At 40.3% G+C, this 23,387-nt stretch overlaps 5 protein-coding genes across 5 annotated transcripts; 3 read left to right on the forward strand and 2 right to left on the reverse strand.

Moving 5' to 3' along the window:
• Positions 1-409: 409 nt before the first annotated feature.
• Positions 410-1,818, reverse strand: LOC138876913 (uncharacterized). The gene is made up of 3 exons (XM_070156139.1): positions 1,460-1,818; positions 1,148-1,208; positions 410-712 (listed from the first exon to the last, which is right to left on the reverse strand). The coding sequence occupies exons 1-3, from the start codon at positions 1,816-1,818 to the stop codon at positions 410-412; spliced, it is 723 nt and encodes a 240-aa protein (XP_070012240.1).
• A 2,815-nt stretch (positions 1,819-4,633) lies between these two features.
• On the reverse strand, positions 4,634-6,760 carry LOC138876914 (uncharacterized). The gene is made up of 2 exons (XM_070156147.1): positions 6,737-6,760; positions 4,634-5,014 (listed from the first exon to the last, which is right to left on the reverse strand). Exons 1-2 carry the CDS (start codon positions 6,758-6,760, stop codon positions 4,634-4,636), a joined length of 405 nt encoding a protein of 134 aa, XP_070012248.1.
• A 2,580-nt stretch (positions 6,761-9,340) lies between these two features.
• LOC138876916 (uncharacterized) lies at positions 9,341-10,671 on the forward strand. Its single transcript, XM_070156152.1, has 2 exons — positions 9,341-9,844; positions 10,249-10,671. The coding sequence occupies exons 1-2, from the start codon at positions 9,341-9,343 to the stop codon at positions 10,669-10,671; spliced, it is 927 nt and encodes a 308-aa protein (XP_070012253.1).
• Positions 10,672-11,189: 518 nt separating this feature from the next.
• LOC138876917 (uncharacterized mitochondrial protein AtMg00710-like) lies at positions 11,190-11,609 on the forward strand. The gene has a single exon (XM_070156163.1). It carries the CDS (start codon positions 11,190-11,192, stop codon positions 11,607-11,609), a length of 420 nt encoding a protein of 139 aa, XP_070012264.1.
• Positions 11,610-22,215: 10,606 nt separating this feature from the next.
• LOC138876921 (secreted RxLR effector protein 161-like) lies at positions 22,216-22,906 on the forward strand. Its single transcript, XM_070156167.1, has 2 exons — positions 22,216-22,393; positions 22,500-22,906. Exons 1-2 carry the CDS (start codon positions 22,216-22,218, stop codon positions 22,904-22,906), a joined length of 585 nt encoding a protein of 194 aa, XP_070012268.1.
• The last annotated feature ends 481 nt before the right edge of the window (positions 22,907-23,387 follow it).

A 23,387-nucleotide genomic window follows, 5' to 3' on the forward strand; every position in this document is an offset into this window, starting at 1 on the left:
ATTAACACATGTCACATGAGTATACTATTTACAGTATGAAGCTAAGTAAAAATTAATCTAGATATTTACACAAGTTCCAGATTTCCTAGCCAAATTTGTTTTCTCAATTTTTTTCATCGTACATTCAGAGATGGTCCTATTAGGTGATATTAATCATCCTTAATTCTAACCTGTTCCTTTCAAAGCTTTCTCTACTTAGTGCTTTAGTAATGATATCAACAATTTGTTTATCAATAGCACAAAATTCTATGGTAATCAATCCTTTCTCCTAGTTGTCCCTTAAGAAGTGATGTCTAACATCTATGTGCTTAATCATCTTATGATGAACTGGGTTCTTTGTCATACTTATAGCACTAGTGTTATCACAAAAGATAGGAATACAACCAACTTCAATGCCAAAATCTATCAGCTATTGTTTGATCCATAGCAATTGAGCATAACAAGAGGCATCAACAACATATTCAGCCTCAACAATGGATAAGGACGCTGAATTCTGCTTTTTAGTTGCCCATGATGCAAGACATGAACCAAGAAAATGAGCCATACCTGAGGTTCTCTTCCTATCCACAAGAAAACCTGCGTAGTCAGCATCAGCATATCCAACTAGATTAAAGTTACTACCTTTAGGGTACCAAAGACAAAGATAAGTAATGCCTTTTAAATATCTCAGTATCCTCTTGACAGCAGTCAAGTGAGATTCCTTAGGATTTGCCTGAAAACTTGCAAAAAAGCCCTACACTGAAAACTATGTCAGGTCTGCTATCAGTAAGATATAAAAGTGAACCAATCATACCCCTATAGAACTTCTGATCAACAGATGAACCTGGTTCATCTATGTCTAATTTAGTAGCTGTTGAAATGGGTGTGTCTATTTCCTTTGATTTATCCATTTTAAACTTCTCAATCAACTCTTTTGCATATTTCTGCTGATGAATCATGATTCCATTTGGGTTTTGTTTGATCTGTAAGCCAAAGAAAAAGTTAAACTCACCCGCCATACTCATTTCAAACTCACTCCCCATTAATTTGGCAAAGTCCTTACTCATTTTGTCAGTGGTTTCCCCAAAGATGATGTCATCAACATATATTTGTACTACAAGAAAATCCTTACCTTTTTCCCTCAGGAATAGAGTACTGTCAATTTTACCTCTCTTGTAGACATGTTCAGGCAGGAATTTGGACAATCATTCATACCATGCTCTAGGAGCCTGCTTGAGTCCATAAAGAGCCTTGTCTAATTTGTACACATGTTCCGGACACTCCTTGCTCTCAAACCCTAGAGGTTGTTTGACAAACACTTCTTCTTTTAGGTAGCCATTCAGGAAGGCACTTTTGACATCCATCTAATGAAGAGTGAATTCCACGTGTGCTGCAAAGGCTATAAGGAGTCTTATTGCCTCCAGTCATGCAGCTGGAGCAAAGGTCTCATCATAATCTATGCCCTTCTCTTGGGTATAACCTTGGACCACCAGTCTTGCTTGTAACTGTTCCATTTTTATCAAGCTTGTTTTTGAAGACCCATTTAGTGACAATTACTGATATGTCCTTGTGTCTTGGAACTAGATGCCAAACTTGACTTCTCTCAAACTGATTAAGTTCATCTTGCATTGCATTTACCCAATCTTCATCCTGTAAAGCCTCAGCAACATTTTTAGGTTCAATAAGAGATAAGAAAGCATTAAAAGCACACAGATTCATTAATTGTGATCTAGTTTTAACTCCAGATGTTGGATCAATAATTATGTTCTCAATGGGATGGGAACTTTGATAATTGTAAGGTTTCACAACCAATTGTGTTATGTTTGAAGTTTCTCCCATGTTTTATTGCTGAGGAATAGGCTCATGGACAGGTTTCATTTGGGGATTGGTTTAAGTTCTTCTTTGTTCAGTTCCCCCTATTAGGTTGCCCTGGATGGAATCACCTGTTCCATCACCTGTTCTTTCTTTTGGTGCATCTTCAGCTTGAGCTGTGACTTCACTCAATTCTTTTACTAGCCCAATAGCTTCATCTTCATGTTCCTGTCTCTCAGAAAGAATGTTAGTTTTATCAAAAACTATATGTACACTTTCTTTTACACACAAAGTTCTTTTGTTGTACACTTGGCTTTGCTATGTAAAGAATATCCCAAGAATACTCCCTCATCACTTTTGGGATCAAACTTATCTAGGGAGTACTTTCTATTATTATGCACAAAGAACTTGCATCAAAATGCCCTAAGATGTGATATATTTGGTTTTCTCTCTTTAAGTAACTCATAGGGAGTCTTCTCTATAAGAGGTCTAGTCATGCATCTATTAATGATGTAACATGCAGTATTTACAGCATCTACCTAGAAGCTATAGGGCAGTTTACTAGAAAGAAGCATAGTCCTGGCCATATCTTCAAGAGTCCTATTCTTTCTTTTAACTACTCAATTTTGTTGAGGAGTCCTAGGGGCAGAGAAATTATGATCTATACCATGCTCATCACAAAATTCAGCAAACTTAGTATTTTCAAATTCAGTTCCCTGATCAGACCTAATTGATGCAAGTTGATTACCTAGTTGTTTCTGAGTTTTTCTAACAAAGGCAGTAAACATGTCAAATGCTTCATCCTTAGATGTTAAAAACAATACCTTGTTAAACCTAGAATAGTCATTAACAAGTACCATCACATATTTCTTACCACCTCTACTCAATGTTCTCATTGAACCATAGAGATCCCATATGAACCAGTTCCATCGTCTTGGTTGTGCTTACCATTTTCTTACTTTTAAAAGATGATCTTACCTGCTTTCCCCTTGCACATGCCTCACAAACTCTGTCTTCCTTGAACTTGATGTTAGGTAACCCTATTACCAGGTCCTTGGAGACTAATTTGTTGAGTTATTCAGACTTGCATGACCAAGTCTTTTGTGCCACAGGAGGGGATTACTGTCCAACACACACAAGCAAGTGAGTTCATTTTCTGAAAGAGTGGACAAATCTACAATGTAAATATTGTTAACTCTTTTTCCCTGCAAAACAATCTTGTCAGTGGTAAGATTAATCACAAAACATTTGGTAGAGGTGAATGCTACCAGATTACCTCTATCACACAGTTGTGATACACTGATTAGGCTATATTTTAAGCCATCTATCAAGTACACATTCTCAATGGAATGTGAATCTGTCTTACCTACCTTTCCAACCCTAATGATCTCACCTTTCTTCCCATTGCCAAAGGAGACATTACCTTCTTTTAGATCCTCAAGTGAAAGGAACTGGTTCTTGCTTCCAGTCATATGCTTTGAGCAGCCACTATCCATGTACCATATTTGGCTACTTCCCTTCACTTGGACTTGCAAAACAAAATCAGGGGTTAGTCTTAGGAACCCAAACTAGTTTGGGTCCCTTTCTATAGGCAAATGGGTAAATTAAATTCCTTTTGGCCCATCCATGCAACCTACTTTTCTCTTGAACAAATGTTTTGTTCTTTTGACTAGCCTTTTCTTTTGCATTACAATCATTTTTGTAATGACCAGTGTTGCCACAATGTGTGCAGATTTTAATTTCAGGATATGTGATATATTTGCTTTTGGGATCCCACTTAGGTGCTGGGGTGCCATAGCCAAGTCCTATCTTGTTGCTACCGTGGTGCTCTTGAAGCCAGGATAGTGCATCAGAGGACTTATTCCATTTGCAAGTTCTATCTAGTTCATGCTTCACCTTGCCTAGATCTTCTTTTAGGACTCTTATCTTCTCATTTTTCTTGTACAACTCATCCTTCATTTCCCTAGATTTTCTTCTAAGGTGAGATGCGTGTGATCAACTTTCTTCTTACCTGTTCCTAATTTCAGTTTTAAATTTTCAGACCTAAGTTCTAAGACAATGGTGTCAAGTTCAAGAACCTGGTTCTTTAACTCAATATTTTTACTCACTTTCACTAGCCCTAAATTCCAGATTTTTTCACTTGGCTTTTAGGATCACACATTCCCTAGACAACTATTCTTTCTCATTGTTTATGACCTCAGACTCATCAATGCCGTCTAGTAATAATTCATATACCCTTTGTTTAGACAAAAACTTAATCTTGTCTTTGAGATGAATAACACATACCTCTTGTTCATCGTCTGATTCTCCAATGGCCATAAATGCTTGTTCATCTCCAGCTTCATCTTCTGAATCCTCATATGAGGTTTCTCCCCAAGCAGCAACCATAGCCTTTATTTATCCTTTGTTCCTTTTGGGTTGAACCTATTCCTTCTTCCCGTTTCTTCGTTTAGCCCTTTCCTTTTTCCATTCAATTTCCCATTGGGGACAATTTTTGATCATGTGGTCAGTCTTACCACATTTGTAGCAGCCCTCGTTGGTCTGTTTTTAGGATCCCTTGGTTTGTTGAAGGTTGCATCACTTGAAGAATCCTTTCCTCTCATTAGGTACTTCTTGAAATCCCTTGTGATCATAGTCATTTCATTATCCTCTAAGTATTCACCTTCAGCTATTATGAGAGCCAGTCTTCTTTGATTCTTGGGAGCATCCATCTTCATAGTTTTCCTTCTTAGTTCATAGGTAGTGATATTTCCAATCAGTTCATCCAATTTGTGGGTAGCAATGTTTTTTGATTCCTGAATAGCCGTGATTTTGCTTTCCCTAGTTACTAGCAAGACCCTTGTCAGGATTTCTTAACCTTATCTTCTTCAAGGATAATTCTTCCAAGAGACTTAAGTTCATTTGTTAGTGCTGTGAATCTTGTGTACATCTCTTGGATGGTTTCTCCTTCCTTCACAGTGAAATTCTCATATTGAAAATATAGCAGTGTTCCTCTTGATCTTTTTATTTGAGGAGTTCCTTCATGGGCTACTTGTAGGGTGTCCCATATCTCCTTAGCAGTGGTACGACTTTGAATCCTACTATACTCGTCTGGACCTAGTCCACACACAAGCCATTTCTTGGCCTTGACATTCTTTTCCCATTTCTTCAAATCTTCAGCAGTACAGTCAGCTCTTGTCTTTGGCACGCCCACTCCATCAGCATTCTTCTTTGTAGTAAGGGGCTATCAGTAACTATGTCTCAGAATTAATAGTCTTCTCCTATGATGTGGTCCCTCATCCTGTTCTTCCACCAGGAATAGTACTTGCCGTTAAAGAGTGGAGGCCTAGCAATGGATTGCCCTTCCCAGTTTCTAGGTGATACACTCATCTTGATATGTTCCTAAGGTGTTAGACTCTTCAAGGATAACCTGATCTAATACCAATTGATGTTTTAGACTTCAATACCACACAAGAGGGGGGGGGGGATTCGTGTGGTACCCAATTTTCGCTTATCTTGATTATAGAAGAACCACCAACTACTACTGTTGTGGAATGATAAGTACATAAAATAAAGAACATAGAGATTTTACGTGGAAAACACCTAGCTCAAAAGGTGAAAAAACACGACCTACCTTCCAGTAGGATTTTCCTAAACTCTCCACTAAAATCACTGAGCCAAAAATTGCATTTACAAAAACTCTTTTGTAAACCTAGGATTAACTCTAATCTCGTTGTGGCACACAGCCTTAACTATTGCGACAACTTCAAGTTAACTCTAAGTACCTAATACAAGTGATTTTATAAAAGTTGAAAGGTACAATGTAAAATCATCTACTATAATTGAACTAGAATAAAAGATAGACACTTGGAACTGGTTCTTCTATCTGGTTCAAGTAGCTTCAGGATTGCACGCTTGAATCACACATAAATTGCTTGCAAAATTGCCTTGCTATTTTGCTCTCAATTCACATTTAACTTCTGCTTATGTGCATTACCTGTAAAAGAGAACAACACTAATATTTAAGGTGTTAGTAATTAGAGATTGACTGGAATACAAATGCTACTCTTCTATGGTAGAAGAGTTCTAGTTGATCTCATACTCTAACTCTATCCTCTTCCTAAACTGTGTTCTCTTTGTGTAATGAGTCTTTCTCTCCTTATCCAATATGAAACCTTTTTGATCAGGTCAGGAGATATTACTTCTGATAAGTTAGATTTATCTCATTCATGTATATCTCACATGATTGGGTTGATCACGACTGTGCTTCACAAGATGGACCTGGTTCATGTATGAGTTCTTTTGTCAGTCTTCAAAACTTCACATTTACTTGGGCTAACATGGAGCAAATGATTTGAAGAAGATGGCTGAAGAACAAAGCAAATCTAGAGAAGCTACAAAGTTGTCTTCCAAATAAACAAAGTAAAGAAGTGAATATATTAGTCTCTAGACTGGACTAAAGAGCTATACATGGAGGCCTAATTAACATTGGATTAATTGTGTTGATTTCATCAGAGACATTGATCTTTATTGACCCTGCAACATCTGGACCATCGTATCAGCTTCTAGAAGCTACAACTGTGTAACTCTGTAATTCTCTGTGTTTTGAGGGCTTGAGAAGCGTCTTTCTCAAATGTAGGATGATGTAGACCTCATTGTGATGTATTTAATCACCAAGAATGTCAAGCAACACTTTGTTATTTCGGGTTGATATCCGGGAAGAACTCCGTTGATCACTCCTTTGTTGATGAACTACACATTTGATGATTGATCTCTCTGTTTGTGGATGCCATCACCAATTGCGGAATGCTCTTATCCAATTCTCAATATCCTCAGCGAGTTATGTAACCCCTCTATTTATAATGGTAGAGGAGGACAATCTAGCTACATGTGAACTCTCTTGCTTGATTCTGATTGGCTCATGCGAGTCATCAAATTTATCACATAAGCTATGTGATAAACTTACCGGTGATTGGACAAGACATACCATTTTAGACACATTGCAACTCTTGATTGTGTCACACCTCTTTTTCCTTATGGGATGTGAAGTTTTTCCAATTAAAGTAATATTATTCAAAATGAGATTATTTATTTAGTCAGAGTCACCATTTGGAATAATTATGATGGTGTCCCAAGTTACCAATTTATTTTAAAATCCCAAATCGAGCAAATTGACTCTTATTTATGGTCCGCAAACACAGAAGTCGGGATAAGGAATTCTGTTAACCCGAGATAAGGTGTGAGGCACTTCCGAGTTTCGTGACTTTAGTACGATCACTCAACTATTAATAATTGGCCCAATTATCTGATTTATTACATGTTTAAAACCTATTGTGTATTATTACTTTCTAACCATTTTTAATTAGATATTAACCGCTTTTGGTATTTATGGAATTTGTTTGAATAATTTGCGATGTCGCGCACTCATTTGTGTATATTGCAAATTATGCCACGTGAAATGTACCTGCGATTTACAATATATTTATTTTAATTATTTGAAGTTGTGGTCAAGTCACGTGAAACGCGCACTTGAGTTGGGATTTACGTATCGTGACCATGCCGTAGGAACCGTACCCATGGCCACGACGATTTATTAATCGTGCCTAAAGCACCTAGCGCATGTATCATTAGGTTTTAACTACATTTGATATGTATTGAGACAAGGATGTGGAACAATTGAGGGAAATGAGTCAACTTTTGTTCTTATTAAGTTGGCCCGATAAAAAATAAATTATTTGGTCCATGTTCTACCCAATAAACCTGAACCCCACTAAAACACAACTAAGTTGTATTCTGTTAAAACTCATTATGCAACCTAAACTACTAACTCATTTCAGATTATTAAAATCATATATGGCCCATATTAGCCACACAATCCAACTGGCCATTAATCTACTATAACTAATGTCAATATGTAAACCCAAAACAAAAAGGTGAATCAACAACATTGAAACTTATTTTTGATAAATAAACAATTGAAAATTCGTAAGTCAAGCAATTTTAATTAAATACCAAATGAAACAGTAGAGAACAATGTTAAAACCACAGAGAAAATAGGAGCATATCACAAACTTTACCAATAAAGCACAATAATAGCAGTAAGGAAATTAAAGAAAACAAAGCAATCCAAACAAATCTGTAAAATTATTGAAGAGTATGGTATTAACTACTCATGAGAGAAAACACACTAAGAGGAGAAAAATGACCTTTATTGTTGCATATGCTCTAACATTCTAATAAATCTTAAATACTCTTGCCTTGTGTTTTGATGATCTAACAAACTTACTGATAAGAACCAGATAGGGAACCTGACCTACTTAGATTGCTGCAAACTTAAACGGAATCCAGCTAAGGATGAACTGCTACAGATTCAGGAGCTAGGAACAAATCAAGGACTTGGTGCTCCCACTTACTGCTGCACTGCAATACACTGTCATCCCACTTACTCTTTGACCAAACAAAGCACTCACATCACCTCAAGTGATGTGATCAAGATATACCCGATGAAACTTCAAACAAAGACATCACTGAAAGGTTTCTATTTCTCATTAAAGCTTTTGCAAAAACAGAAAACTCATCATCCACTCAAGCTTGAAGAACAAGGTTGAACGCCACTACGGACCATTTCCTAAAAGATTGATTGTTGTTTTCCTAATTGAGTTGTAACCTTGTTGTTGTACTTACTATATCTCCTAAATCACTTACTTAGAAGCATACTGATTAGGAGTCCTCTTGTAAATCCTCAAACTTGCTGAGTTTAGGTTGTGACTAGATTTAGTCATAAAGAAAAGTCTTTGTAATCGTAGTATTGAAAAGTGTCATGGGGTGATAGCACCACAAGTTAGAAAAAGCCTTTGTAACTAGGATAGTCACAAAATGGCTTGTGGTAAAGGTACCACAAGTTAGTTGAGTAAATCCTTTGTAATCAAAAGTATTGTAAAGTGGCTTGTATTAGGTAAGATTACAAGTTAGTAAAGTTAAAAGTCTACATATGTAGGTCGTGGTTTTTTGATCCCCCTGTGCAGGATTTTTCCACGTAAAAAATCTTGTGCCTTATTTACTTACTGCTTTACTAAGTGCTCTCAGCAAAACCTTGTAGATGACCAGGTACTCTAAGACTCGGTGGACCCATACAAACTATCAATTGGTATCAGAGCGAGTTCCTCCTATTAGGTTAACACCTAGGAATGATCCTCATGACGGCTCCACTAAATCTTGAAGAAGGTCAATCCATATACCACCCACCCAAGTTTGATGGAAAATTCTATTGGTGGTGGAAAGGTAGAATGCATGATTTCATCATGGCTGAGGATTGCGAGCTTTAGGATATTATCTGCGATGGTCCGTTTGTTCCAACCAAGACCAGTGGAGAATACACTAAAGCAGACAAGAAAGCATTGAAAAAGAATGCTCGTGCCAAGAAAATTCTGGTATATGGTTTGGAACCTAATGAGTACGACAGAATCTCTACATGCGACACTGCTAAGGAAATATGGAGGCTTTGGAAATAGCTTATGATGGAACTACACAAGTAAAATAAAATAAAACTAATATTGACGATAGTTCTACGATGGCAGTTGAAGGCGAGGAGACTGGATATGACTCAACGCTTGCTTTGATGGGGCAATCAGACAATGATGAAGACAATGACAATGAAGAGGTAAACTTCAGGGATGCTCAGAAAAATCTAAAATCCTACTCTCCAAAAAAACTAATGTGTTTTGCTGATGTTTTAATTACTGCATTTTGTAGTCTTGCGGAGGATAGGGATTCCTTGTTCTTAGAACTAGAAGAATTTGAACATACTAGGAAAGACTTAGTGGCTCTAATTACTGATCAAAAGAATGCCATTGAAACTCTTAGAAAAGAAAAGAGTGATCTCTTGGTAGAAGCTGCTGACCAAAGGGAACAAATAGTAGAGCCCTTGACTAAGTCAAAACCTAAAAACCCTGAAAGAGGAAAGGAGATAGTTAGTGAGGAGTATGTTAGGCTTGAAGATGAGGTGAAGGCCTTGAGAAGTAGGATAAGCGCTGAAATTGAGAAAAATGAGCTCCTCCAAGCCAATCTAGAAAAAGTAATTTAATGACCTTGAAAAGTCTCTAAAGTGGACCTGGTTTGTAGAGGCTACCACTGCCTTGTTCACTAATGATAGTGAAAAATGGCGGGGAGCAATTTTTTCAAGGAAAAAGGATCCTTACAACCCTCACAGTAAAAGCACCACTACATTTGATAACTGGCCTCGGACCCAATATGGGAACACTGGGCACTCAAAGGATGGTGTCTAGGCCAAAAATCAATCAGTACCAAAAGATAAAGTGGTTACTGAAACTGTGATCACAAAAGAGGGACCAGGTTCCACTTATAGAAAACGCACATTACCTGCATAGACTAAAAGAGCTCTTATTCATCCTGTTGGTTTCTACAAGGGACCCAACCTTGTTTGGGTTCCTAAAAATAACTCCTAAAATTCTTGTGCAGGGGACAGTGAAAGGAAGTGGTCAACAATGGTTCATGGATAGTGGATGTTCGAAACATATGACTGGGAATACCACAAACTTTCTTTCACTAAAAGCCCTGCAGGGAGGGAGTGTATTCTCTGGCAATGGCAAAAAGGGGTACATTCTTAGAGTTGGAAAAGTTGGAAAGTCACTCACTCACTCTATTGAAAATGTGTACTATGTCAATGGACTCAAGTACAGTCTCGTGAGTGTCTCTCAAATTTGCGATAAGGGAAACAAGGTGGAGTTCTTATCCAAAATATGTACAGTCACTGACCTTGTGACTGGTGAAATAGTCCTGGTGGCCAAAAGATACAAGAACATCTATGTTGCTGATTTTGAATCTTTACAGAGTGGTGATCTGATTTGTCTGAAGGCGGTTGACGATGATGCTGAACTATGACATAGAAGACTGGGCCATACAAACTTCTCTCTTCTGAACAAACTAATTCAGAAAGACCTGGTCCATGGTTTGCCTATGTCACAATTCAAAACTCAAAAAGTCTGCGATGCTTGTGCTAGAGGAAAACATGTAAAGTCCTCCTTTAAGTCAAAAAGAGATGTGAGCACCTCAAAACCACTTGAGCTCTTGCATATGGATATGTGTGGACCTATGAGGGTGCAAAGCAGAGGAGGAAAGAGATATATTTTTGTGACATGGTTTACTATTCCAGATTCACATGGACTCTGTTTCTCAGAACAAAAGATGAAATGGCTAAAGTATTTGTGGCCTTTGTGAAAAACATTCAGGTGAAGATGGAGTATAGAGTTGTATGCATTAGATCAGATCATGGGACAGAATTTGACAATGTCAAATTTGATGATTTCTGCAATGAAAATGGTATCTCTCACAACTTCTCAGCTCCCATAACTCCTTAGTAAAATGGTGTAGTAGAAAGAAAGAACAGAGCTGTGAAAGAAATGGCAAGAACAATGCTGATTGACATTGGACTTGCAAAGAACTTTTGGGCTGAAGATATTAACACTGCCTTCTACTTAGTGAACAGGTGCATGATCAAATCAATTTTGAACAAGACACCATATGAACTGCTGAATGGAAGAAAACCCAAGCTGACCTACCTAAGAACGTTTGGATGCAAATACTATGTTCTCAACAATGGAAGAGATCAGCTTGGTAGTTCGATGCCAAAAGTTACGAGAGGATATTTCTTGTCCACTCATCTCAAAGCAAGGCTTACAAGATATATAACAAGCGGACTCAATGTGTTGAAGAAAGCGTCCATGTTATCTTTGATGAATCTCACCCATCATTTGAGAAGAACGCTAACAAAGATCAAGATGGAGAACTGTGATGACCCGGCCGATCGTCTTAAGAATTAATGTCCCTATCCCCTATTAACTGCTTCCCCCCAAGTTTAATTCTACTGATTTGAATTGCCGGGATGATCAGTTTTAAGTTTTGGAGAGTTTTGGGACACTTAGTCCCTAAATGAGAGCTTAAGTGTTGGAAAATTTACCGTAGTCAAAATAGTGTGAAGACGGCCTCGCAATGGAAATCTGATGGTTCCATTAGCTCAATTGGGTGATTTCGGGGAGGGGAGCGTGTTCAGAGCATGTTTTGGAGGTACGTAGCTAATTTAGGCTTGAGATGCCGAAAGTTGAGTTTTTGACGTTTCCGGTCCGATAGTGAGATTTTGATCCGAGGGTCGGAATGGAATTCCGAGAGTTTCAGTAGTTTCGTCATATAACTTGGGTTGTGCGTACAAAATTTCAGGTTATTCGGGGATGGTTTGGTTGGGTTTTGATCGAAAGCGTATTTTGAGGAAATTTGGGGTTCTTAGGCTTAAATCCTTGATTAATCCGAGGTTTCGATGTTGTTTTAGGTATTTTAAGGATTGGTACAAGTTTGAATAAGGTATTAGGTGATATTGGTGCTTTTGGTTGAGGTCCCGGGGGCCTCGGGGTGATTTTGGATGGTTGATGGGAAGGTTGAAGAAGTGTTGCAGTAGCTGTAGCATTGCTGCTTCTGGTATTTCGCATCTGCGGCTTGGAGAACGCAGAAACGGCAAAAGGGCCGCAGAAGCGGCTTTGGGTTGATTCTTCAAAAACCGCAGATACGGTGTGAGGCTCGCAGAAGCGGAACCGCTCATGCAGTTAAGGGTCCGCAGATGTGGAAGCTGGCATTTTAGTAAGGGTCGGAGATGCAATGTTTTGTCCGCAGAAGCGGGCCGCAAATGCGGTAAACGCTGAGCAGAACATATAAATAGTTGCCTTTGCGAAATTGAGCCATTCTTCCACCATTTTCATCCGGGTTTGAAGCTTCTAAGAGGGATTTTTGAGGAAAACAAATAGGAATCACTTGGAGGTAACGTTCATGGCGTTATAACTCGTTTTCATATGATTAAAGACTTAAATATTGGTGAGAAATTTGGGAAAAAGGGGTAATTAGGGCTTTAGTTTAATAGACTTTTAAATGAAGATTTGAGGGGTCATTTGGACTCTGATTTCAGTGTTCTTGTTATGAATAGACTCGTGGGAGTATGAGGTTTCTAAAAATGTAAATTTCACCCGATTCCGAGATGTCGGATCGAGGGGCATTTTGGTTATTTTACATAATTTCGTGTATTAGCTTAGAATGTAATTGTAGATCAGTTAATTGAAGTGTTATTTATGTTATGCAACTAAATTAAATAGATTTGGGCCATTTGGAGTCGAGTACTCATGGCAAAAATGTGGTGTTGGGTTGATTTTGAGCTGGTTCGAGGTAAGTGGCTTGTCTAACCTTGTGTGGGGGACCTTCCCCATATGATTGGTATATTTGATAATTTAAATGCCTTGTACGTGAGGTGATGAGTGTGCACTTGTGAAAATTGTTGGAAATCTGGTTTTCTTTATGTAATTACTAGTATGTTTCCTTACTGTTTCTATTACTTGCACTATTAAGCCTGTTGTTAGCTTAGGAAAGCATGTTTAAGTGACTTAACTAATTTATTTGATCCAACCTGCCTTACTTGAATTTTGTGCAGCATGCTAGGGTAGAATCACTTATTGCCTTAATATGAAGTTTGCTATTTCTGTTTATTTTCTTGCTGCTGCTGTGTATTTATTTTGGGACTACGGATGTGGGATTCCGATAGCTCCTCTTGTCTGTTTATTTTGGGACTACGGGTTAGATTCTCGGTAGATCCCCCCCTACATATTTACTTTGTGACTACGGGTTAGATTTCCGGTAGATCCCCCTGCATAGTGATATGGAACTACGGGAATGCACCCGGTAGATTCCCCCAGTACTGGGTATTTACATTTGGGACTACGGAATGGAATTCTGGTAGATCCCGTGCACTATGAGTTAGACTACGGAACGATATCTCGGGATATCCTTCAGACACACACACACACATATATATATATATATAATGAGTTGCCTCGGAGGATGAGTAGTTAAGGCTTGAGAGGTTCAAGAAGTACAAGCCTCCTGTATTCAGTGGTCTAGCATCGGAGGATGCTCTGGGATTCCTTGATGAGTGTTACCGCATTATCCGTACCATGGGTATTTTAGGATCGAGCGGGGTTTCTTTCACTATCTTTCAGCTTCAAGGAGCTGCCTATGAGTGGTGGCACACCTATGAGTTAGACAGTCCAGATGAGGCTGCTTCACTGACTTGGGCTCAATTTTCGGATCTGTTCCTGAGGAAGTATGTTCCTTAGAGCCTCAAGGACGCATGGCGTGCAGAGTTTGAGCATTTGCGCCAGGGTGCTATGACTGTTTCAGAGTATGCTGTTTGTTATAGCAGTTTGGCTAGACATGCACCAGCCTTTGTTTCTACTGTTCGCGAGAGAGTTTGCTGGTTTATTGAGGTCCTTATTCCAAACATCAGATCTAGCATGGCTCGTGAGTTAGAGATGGATATTTCTTATCAGCAGGTGGTGAGCATTGCTAGGAGGATTGAGGGTATGCATGCTAGGGAGAAAGAGGAGAGGGAGGCCAAGAGGTCTTGAGAGCCGGGCCATTATTTTGGTGCACGTACACCAACTGCAGGTCATCATGGTAGGTGTTATATGAGACGCCCTATTCATTCAGCTCTTCCCGCAGCCAGTAGTGCTCTAGCTCCTCCTAGACCTCATGAGCCTTATTATGCATCATTGGTATCTAGCGCACCTCCTGTGCGGGGTCTTTTAGAGGTCAATCCAGCAGACCTGGCACTAGCCAGTCATAGTCAGCACATCCTCCCAGAGCTTGTTTTGAGTGTGGTGACACATGCCATATGGTGAGAGATTGCCCCAGACTCGGGAGGGGTGCACCTCCACAGACTTCTCAGCCACAACGTGCCCCGTAGAGTTCTCAGGCTATGGTTACAGCTCCAGTTGCTACCCCACCCGCTCAGCCAGCTAGAGGTGGAGGTCAGAGAGGTAGAGGTCGCCCTAGAGGGGGAGGCCAGGCCAGATACTATGCCCTTCCTGCCCGTACCGAGGCTCTTGCCTCCGATTCTGTCATCAGAAGTATTATACTGGTTTGCTACAGAGATGCATTGGTTCTATTCAATCCAGGCTCTACTTATTCTTATGTCTCTTCTTAATTTTCTCCACATTTGGGTGTATCACGGGATTCTTTGAGTTCCCCTATTTATGTTTCTACTCTTATGGGAAATTCTCTCGTTGTGGACCGCATTTATCGGTCGTGTTTGGTTGCTCTTAGTGGTTTTGAGACCAGAGCCGATTTATTTTTACTCAGTATGGTTGACTTCGATATTATCTTGGGCATGGACTGATTGTCGCCCCATTATTCTATTCTTGATTGTCACACCAAAATCGTGACGCTGGCTATGCCAAGTATATTACATATTGAGTGGAGGGGTACTTTAGATTACACTCCCAATAGAGTTATTTCTTTTCTTAAAACTCAGGGTATGGTTGAGAAGGGGTGTGATGCATATTTAGCTTATGTGAGAGATGTCAGTATTGATACCCCTTCAGTTGATTCAGTTCCAGTAGTACGAGATTTTCCCGATGTGTTTCCAACTGATCTCCCAGGCATGTCGCCTGATAGAGATATTGATTATGGCATTGATCTGTTGCTGAGCACTCAACCCATTCCTATCCCTCCATATCGTATGACTCCTCCTGAGTTGAAGGAGTTGAAAGATCAGTTACAGGAATTGCTTGATACGGGTTTTATTCGGCCTAGTGTTTCACCTTGGGGTGCTCCTATTTTGTTTGAAGAAAAAGGATGGTTCTATGCATATGTGTATTGACTATCGCCAGTTGAACAAGGTTACAGTGAAGAACCATTATCCTTTGCCTCGTATTGATGATCTGTTTGACCAGCTTCAGGGCACACATGTGTTTTCTATGATTGATTTGCGCTCAGGTTACCATCAGTTGAATATTCGGGAGCCAGATATTTCGAAGACTACTTTCAGGACTCGGTATGGTCATTACGAGTTCCTTGTTATGTCATTTGGGCTGACCAATGCCCCAACAGCCTTTATGCATTTGATGCACAGTGTGTTCCGGCCGTATCTTGATTCATTCGTCATTGTCTTTATTGATGACATTCTGGTGTATTTATGGAAACGGGAAGATCATGAGTAGCACCTGAGGACAGTGCTTTAGACTTTGAGAGAGAAAAAGTTATATGCTAAATTCTCGAAATATGAGTTTTGGTTGGATTCAGTGGCATTCTTAGGTCACGTGATATCGAGTGAGGGTATTTAGGTGGATCCGAAGAAGATAGAGGTCGTGCAGAGTTGGCCCAGACCATCCTCAGCTACAAAGATCCACAATTTTCTTGGTTTAGCAGGTTACTACCGTCGTTTTATGGAAGGGTTTTCATTGATTGCAGCCCCTATGACTAGGTTGAACCAGAAGGGTGCTCCATTTTAGTGGACGAAGGAGTGTGAGGCGAGCTTTCAGAAGCTCAAGACAGCTTTGACCACAACCCTAATTTTGATACTGCCTACAGGTTCGGGGTCTTATACTGCTTATTGTGATGCCTCGAGGGTTGGCCTCAGTGCGGTGTTGATGTAGGACGTTAGGGTGATTGCCTACACATCCAGACAATTGAAGATACATAAGAAGAGCTACCTGTTCACGACCTTGAGTTAGCTGCCATTGTTCACGCCTTGAAGATTTGGCGCTATTATTTATACGGGGTTCCCTTTGAGATTTATACTGACCATCGGAGCTTGCAGCACCTATTCAAGCAAAAGGATCTAAATTTGTGCCAGAGGAGGTGGTTAGAGTTGCTAAAGGACAATGATATCACTATTTTGTATCACCCGGGAAAGGCCAATGTGGTGGCCGATGCTTTGAGTCACCAGGCAGAGAGTTTGGGGAGTTTGGCTTATTTACCAACATCAAAGAGGCCTATGGCGATGGATATTCAGGCCTTAGCCAGCCAGTTTGTGAGATTGGATCTTTCAGAGCCCAGTCAGGTTCTAGCTTGCGTGGTTTCTCGGTCTTTCTTATTTGATCGTATCAGGGAGCGGCAGTATGATGACCCTCATTTTCTTGTCCTCAAGGACAAGATTCAGCACGGTGATGCTAGGGATGTGACTATTGAGGATGATGGGGTATTGAGGATACAGGTAGTGGCGAAGCCAGAAATGTTTCCAAGGGTTTCAAACTTGAAAGAATTAAAAAAAAACTTCGACAAAGGGTGTTCAATATAGGTTTTATATATCTAAAATTGATATTTTACTTATTTACACAGTGTAATTTTTTATAATTTTTCGGTGAAGGGTGGTCAGTTGACCACCTTTTGCTAAAGGTGGCTTCGCCCATGGATACAGGGTCGGATTTGTGTACCTAATGTTGATGGGCTACGAGAGTTGATTCTGGAGGAGGCCTATATCTCGCGGTATTCCATTCATCCAGGTGCTGCAAAGATGTATCAGGATTTGAGACGGTACTATTGGTGGAGGCGGATGAAGAAAGATATAGTTGGATTCGTAGCTCGGTGTCTCAACTGTCAGCAGGTGAAGTATGAGCACCAGAGATTGGGTGGGTTGCTTCAGTAGATAGAGATTCCGGACTGCAAGTGGGAGCAGATCACAATAGACTTTGTAGTTGGGCTCCCAAAGACCTTGAGGAAGTTTGATGCCATTTGGGTGATTGTGGATCAGCTGACCAAATCCGCTCATTTTATTCATGTGTGTACTACTTATTCTTCGGAGTAGTTGGCAGAGATTTATATTTGGGAGATTATTCGTCTGCATGGTATTCCAGTTTCCATTATTTCAGATAGAGTTACTCAGTTTACATCACAATTTTGGAGGGCCGTTCAGCGTGAGTTAGGTACTCGGGTAGAGTTGATTACAACATTTCACCCTTAGACGGAAGGATAGTCCGAGCGCACTATTCAGATTCTTAAGGATATGCTCCATGCGTGTGTGATTGAGTTTGGAGGGTTTTGGGATCAGTTCTTGCCATTGGCAGAGTTTGCTTACAACAATAGTTATCAGTCCAGCATTCAGATGGCACCGTATGAGGCTTTATATGGTAGGCAGTGTAGATCCCCGGTATGTTGGTTTGAGCTGGGGGAGGCTAGACTATTGGGCACAAATTTGGTTCAGGATGCTTTGGAGAAGGTTAAGGTGATTCAGGATAGACTCCGTACAACCCAGTCCAGGCAGAAGAGTTACGCGGACCGGAAGGTTCGTGATGTTTCCTATATGGTAGGAGAGCGGGTTCTGCTTTGGGTTTCGCCTATGAAGGGTGTTATGAGATTTGGGAAGAACGGGAAGTTGAGTATGAGGTTTATTGACCCTTTTGAGATATTGAGGCGTGTTGCGGAGGTTGCTTATGCGCTTGCCTTACCTCCCAGCTTGGAAGGAGTTCATCCGGTATTTCATATTTGGATGCTCCGGAGGTAGCACAGTGATCCGTCGCACGTGTTGGATTTCAGTTCAGTCCAGTTTGACAAGGATCTATCTTATGTTGAGGAGCCAGTAGCAATATTGGATAGGCAGGTTAGAAAGCTGAGGTCAAATGACATTGCTACAGTAAAGGTTCAATGTCGAGGCCATCCAGTCGAGGAGGCGACCTGGGAGACCGAGCAGGATATGCGCAGCCGTTACCCTCATCTTCTCACTACCTCAGGTATGTCTCTATGCTCATTCGAGGACGAACGAATGCTTAAGTGTAGGAGGATGTGATGACCCGGCCGGTCGTCTTAAGAATTAACGTCCCGATCCCCTATTAACTGCTTTTCCCCAAGTTTAATTCTGTTGATTTGAATTGTCGGGATGTTCAGTTTTAAGTTTCGGAGAGTTTTGGGACACTTAGTCCCTAAATGAGAGCTTAAGTGTTGGAAAATTTACTGTAGTCAGAACAGTGTGAAGACGGCCTTGGAATGGAAATCCGATGGTTCTGTTAGCTCCATTGGGTGATTTCAGAGTGGGAAGCATGTTCAGAGTATGTTTTGAAGGTACGTAGCTAATTTAGGCTTGAAATGCCGTAAGTTGAGTTTTTAGAGTTTCCGGTCCGATAGTGAGATTTTGATCCGAGGGTCGGAATGGAATTTCGAGAGTTTCAGTAGTTCCGTCATGTTATTTGGGATGTGCGTGCAAAATTTCAGTTTATTCCGGGATGATTTGGTTGGGTTTTTGATCGAAAGCATATTTTGAGGAAATTTGGGGTTCTTAGGCTTAAATCCTTGATTAATACGAGGTTTCGATGTTGTTTTAGGCGTTTTAAGGATTAGTACAAGTTTGAATAAGATATTAGGTGATATTGGTGCTTTTGGTTGAGGTCCCGGGGACCTCGGGGTAATTTCTGATGGTTGACGGGAAGGTTGAAGAAGTTTTGCAGTAGCTGTAACATTGGTGCTTCTGGTATTTTCGCATCAGTGGCTTGGGGACCGCAGATGCGACTAAAGGGCCGGAGAAGCGGCTTTGGGTTGATTCTTCAGAAACCACAGATGCGGTGTGAGGCTCGCATAAGCGGAACTGCTCCTACGGTTAAGGGTCCGCAGATGCGGAAGCTGGCATTTTAGTGAGGGTCGCAAATGCGATGTTTTGTCCGCAGATGCGGTCCTAGGGCCGCAAATGTGGTAAACGCTGGGCAGAACATATAAATAGTTGCCTTTGCAAAATTAAGCAATTCTTCCACCATTTTCATCCGGGATTGAATCTTCTAAGAGGGAATTTTGAGGAGAACAAAGGGGAATCACTTGGAGGTAACGTTCTTGGCTTTATAACTCGTTTTCATATGATTAAAGACTTAAATAATGGTGAGAAATTTGGGAAAAAAGGGTAATTAGGGCTTGAGTTTAAAAGACATTTAAATGAAGATTTGAGGGGTCATTTGGACTCCGATTTTAGTATTCTTATTATGAATAGACTCGTGAGAGTACGAGGTTTTTGAAAATGTAAATTTCACCCGATTCCGAGACGTGGGCCCGAGGGGCATTTCGGTCATTTTACATAATTTTGCGTATTAGCTTAGAATTTAATTGTAGAATCAGTTAATTGAAGTGTTATTTAAGTTATGCAATTTAATTGAATAGATTTGGGCCATTTGGAGTCGAGTACTCGTGGCAAAGACGTGGTGTTGGGTTGATTTTGAGCTGGTTCGAGGTAAGTGGCTTGTCTAACCTTGTGTGGGAGACCTTCCCCTTAGGATTGGTATATTTGATAATTGAAATACCTTGTTTGTGAGGTGATGAGTGCGTACTTGTGCAAATTATTGGAAATCCGATTTTCTTTAAGTAATTACTAGTATGTTTCCTTCCTATTTCTATTACTTGCACTATTAAGCCTGTTGTTAGATTAGGAAAACATGTTTAAGTGACTTAACTGATTTATATGATCCAACCTGCCTTACTTAAATTCTGTGCAGCATGCTAGGCTAGAATCACTTATTTCCTTAATATGAAGTTTGCTATTTCTGTTTATCTTCTTGTTGCTGTTGTGTATTTATTTTGGGACTACGGATGTGGGATTCAGGTAGCTCCTCCTTGTCTGTTTATTTTGGGACTATGGGTTAGATTCCCGGTAGATCCTCCCTACATATTTACTTTGGGACTACGAATTAGATTCCCGGTAAATCCCCCTGCACAGTGATATGGAACTACGGGAATGCACCCGGTAGATTCCCCCAATATTAGGTATTTACATTTGGGACTACAGAATGAGATTTTGGTAGATCCCGCGCAGCATGAGTTGGACTACGGGACGGTATCCGGGGAGATCCTTCGGACATATATATTTGATGGACTACGGGACGGTATCCTGAAGATTCACTGGATATGTAAAGATGGGACTACGGGATGGTATCTTGGGAGATCCCCGATTGTTACTATCGATGCTAAGCTGTATTTCCTTTCCATGTTTACCTTGTTCTGTATAGTTGTTGCTGTTCTATTATCCCTGTGTTATTTTACTGCTGTACTCATTTATACTATTTCGTTCTATACTGTTGATCTTTATATTTTATTTAACCTCAGTAGGGTCCTGACCTTCCTCGTCACTACCCAACCGAGGTTAGGCTTGGCACTTACTGAGTACTGCTGTGGTGTACTCATTCCTCTTCTGCACATGTTTTTCATGTGCAGATCCAGGTACTTCTACTCAGGCCTACTATCGTTGAGGGAGGCGACTTCTTAGAGACTCCGAGGTACATCTGCCACGTCTGCAGACCAAGGAGTCCCTTTCTATTCCCGCCTTTAGTATTTAGCCCTTCTGTATTTTTCTATTCTTTATTAGAAATTCCAGAGTTAGAGCTATGTAGTATTTCATTTCTTAGCTTGTGATTCATTGGTTTCTGGGTCTTGGATTTATGTTTGATATTGAGAGTTAAACATGGTGTATACCAAGCGGCACATTTAAACATTGTTACTGCTTTATTTCTGTTTTAAATTGTTTACTTCTGCAAATTTTGGCTTTTTCTTCCGCAAATTAGGCTTACCTAGTTGTAGAGACTAGGTGCCATCGCGATGGTTCACGGAGGGCGAACCGGGGTCGTAACAAGAACCCTTACTTGTTCCTGGTGAAGTCATTAACATGACAAACAGAAAGGCAGATATGATGAGTCAAATGAAGGAGGCAAATGAAAACAACGCTGCCTCATCATCTACCGAACCAAGCACTTCAATTACAACCATTGAAGCTGAAGAAAGAGTGGTTGATGCAGTTCAGGGAACTCCACTTGCATCTGAGAGAAGGATAGAGGAAAATCAGCCAAACATACCTTCTTCTTCTCAGAATGAACCCCAATCATCTAACTGGAGACATCAAAGTTCTCACCCCATAGACAACATAATCACTCCTCTAGATTCCGGAGTCCAAACCAGGTCAAGAGCTAGAAATTCACTTGCCTTCTCAGCTTTTCTCTCCCAGATAGAACCCAAAATCATCAAGGAAGCCTAAAAGATGCAGATTGGATTACAGCCATGCAAGACGAGCTGCATCAGTTTGAGAGAAACGGTGTGTGGCACCTGGTACCCAGACCCCCAAATAGAACCATTATAAGAACCAGGTGGGTATTCAGAAACAAGCTCGATGAGCATGGAATTACCACAAGGAACAAGGCTAGGCTAGTGGTTCAAGGTTACAATCAGGAGGAAGGGTTTCACTATGATGAAACTTTTGCTCCAGTGGATCGCATGGAAGCCATCAGAATTCTGATCGCCTTTGCTTCTCATATGGAATTCACTCTATTCCAAATGGATGTCAAAAGTGCATTCTTGAATGGACTACTTAAGGAAGAAGTCTATGTGAAGCAACCTCTTGGGTTTGAAAGTCATGAGCACCCTGAGTATGTGTTCAAATTGGACAAAGCCCTGTATGGGCTAAAGCAGGCTCCTCGAGCGTAGTATGAAATATTGTCAAAATTTCTCTTAGAAAATGTCTTTAAGAGAGGGAAGATTGACAACACTCTTTTCTTAAAGAAACGAGGAAGGAACCTACTCATTGTTCAGGTCTATGTTGATGATATCGTCTTTGGAGCAACAACTGACTCTCTATGTGAAGAATTTGCAAAACTTATGGGGAGTGAATTTGAAATGAGCATGATGGGGGAATTAAATTTCTTCTTGTGTCTTAAAGTAAAACAATCCCCAAAAGGTACTTCCATCTGTCAGCAAAAATACATCCAGGAACTCTTGAAGAGGTCTGACATGGAAGCATCAAAGGTGATAGACACTCCCATTGCAACTGCCACTCGTCTGGACATGGATGAAACAAGATCTCCTATGAATCAAACAATATATAGAGGCATCATTGGGTCTCTTCTCTATTTCACTGCCAATCGACCTGATATTGTTTTCAGCGTGTGCGAGGTTTCAATCCAACCCCAAGGAGTCTCACTTGAAGGCTGCTAAAAGAATATTGAGATATCTCAAAGGCACGCAGGACCTGGCGCTATATTATCCATCAGGTGACAATTTTAATCTAATTGGGTATACTGATGCAGACTATGTAGGTTATCTTGTGGATAGAAAAAGTACTTCTGGGATGGCTCACTTCTTAGGATCATGTCTTATCTTTTGGGGTACAAGGAAGCAAAATTCGGTGGCTCTTTCAACAACTGAAGCTGAATATGTGGCTGCAACATCCTGCTGTGCTCAGCTTCTGTGGATCAAGCAGCAACTGGAGGATTTTGGAGTTCTCACTGAGAGTGTGCCTCTCCTACGTGACAACACCAGTGCACTCAACATGGCAAAGAATCCATTCTAACATAAAAGGACCAAACATATTGATGCGAGACATCATTTTCTGAGAGATAATGTGGAGAAAGGTTTGATATGCATGAAGTTCTGCAGCACTAAAGATCAAATTGCATACATTTTTACCAAGGCACTAAGTAGGGAACAATTCGAAAGAAACAGAATAAAGTTGGGATTGTTTAGGCCAAACTAAGAACCTGATAGAGTTGGCTAGAGTTATTAAGAAATAATAGGTTGAAAGTGATTTCTGGCCCTGCCTAACTAACTTCAATACCGTTGCAGGTAAACACGCATGATAAGCATAGAAGCAGTAGATGCAATACATGACTGATAAAAGAGGATTAATGAAGGAGGGCTTGAAGAAAATGTTTCACAAGAACCAGGTTCTTGTACTAAAGGTTAGTAGTTCTGTACATCTTTTAATACACGTCTTAAAAGGCACAAAATACAACTGCCATGTCATTAACTTTTTAGATCTGACTGTCACATCT

This window comes from Nicotiana sylvestris, chromosome 1 (genome assembly GCF_000393655.2).
Source record: "Nicotiana sylvestris chromosome 1, ASM39365v2, whole genome shotgun sequence".
Lineage (NCBI taxonomy): Eukaryota > Viridiplantae > Streptophyta > Magnoliopsida > Solanales > Solanaceae > Nicotiana > Nicotiana sylvestris.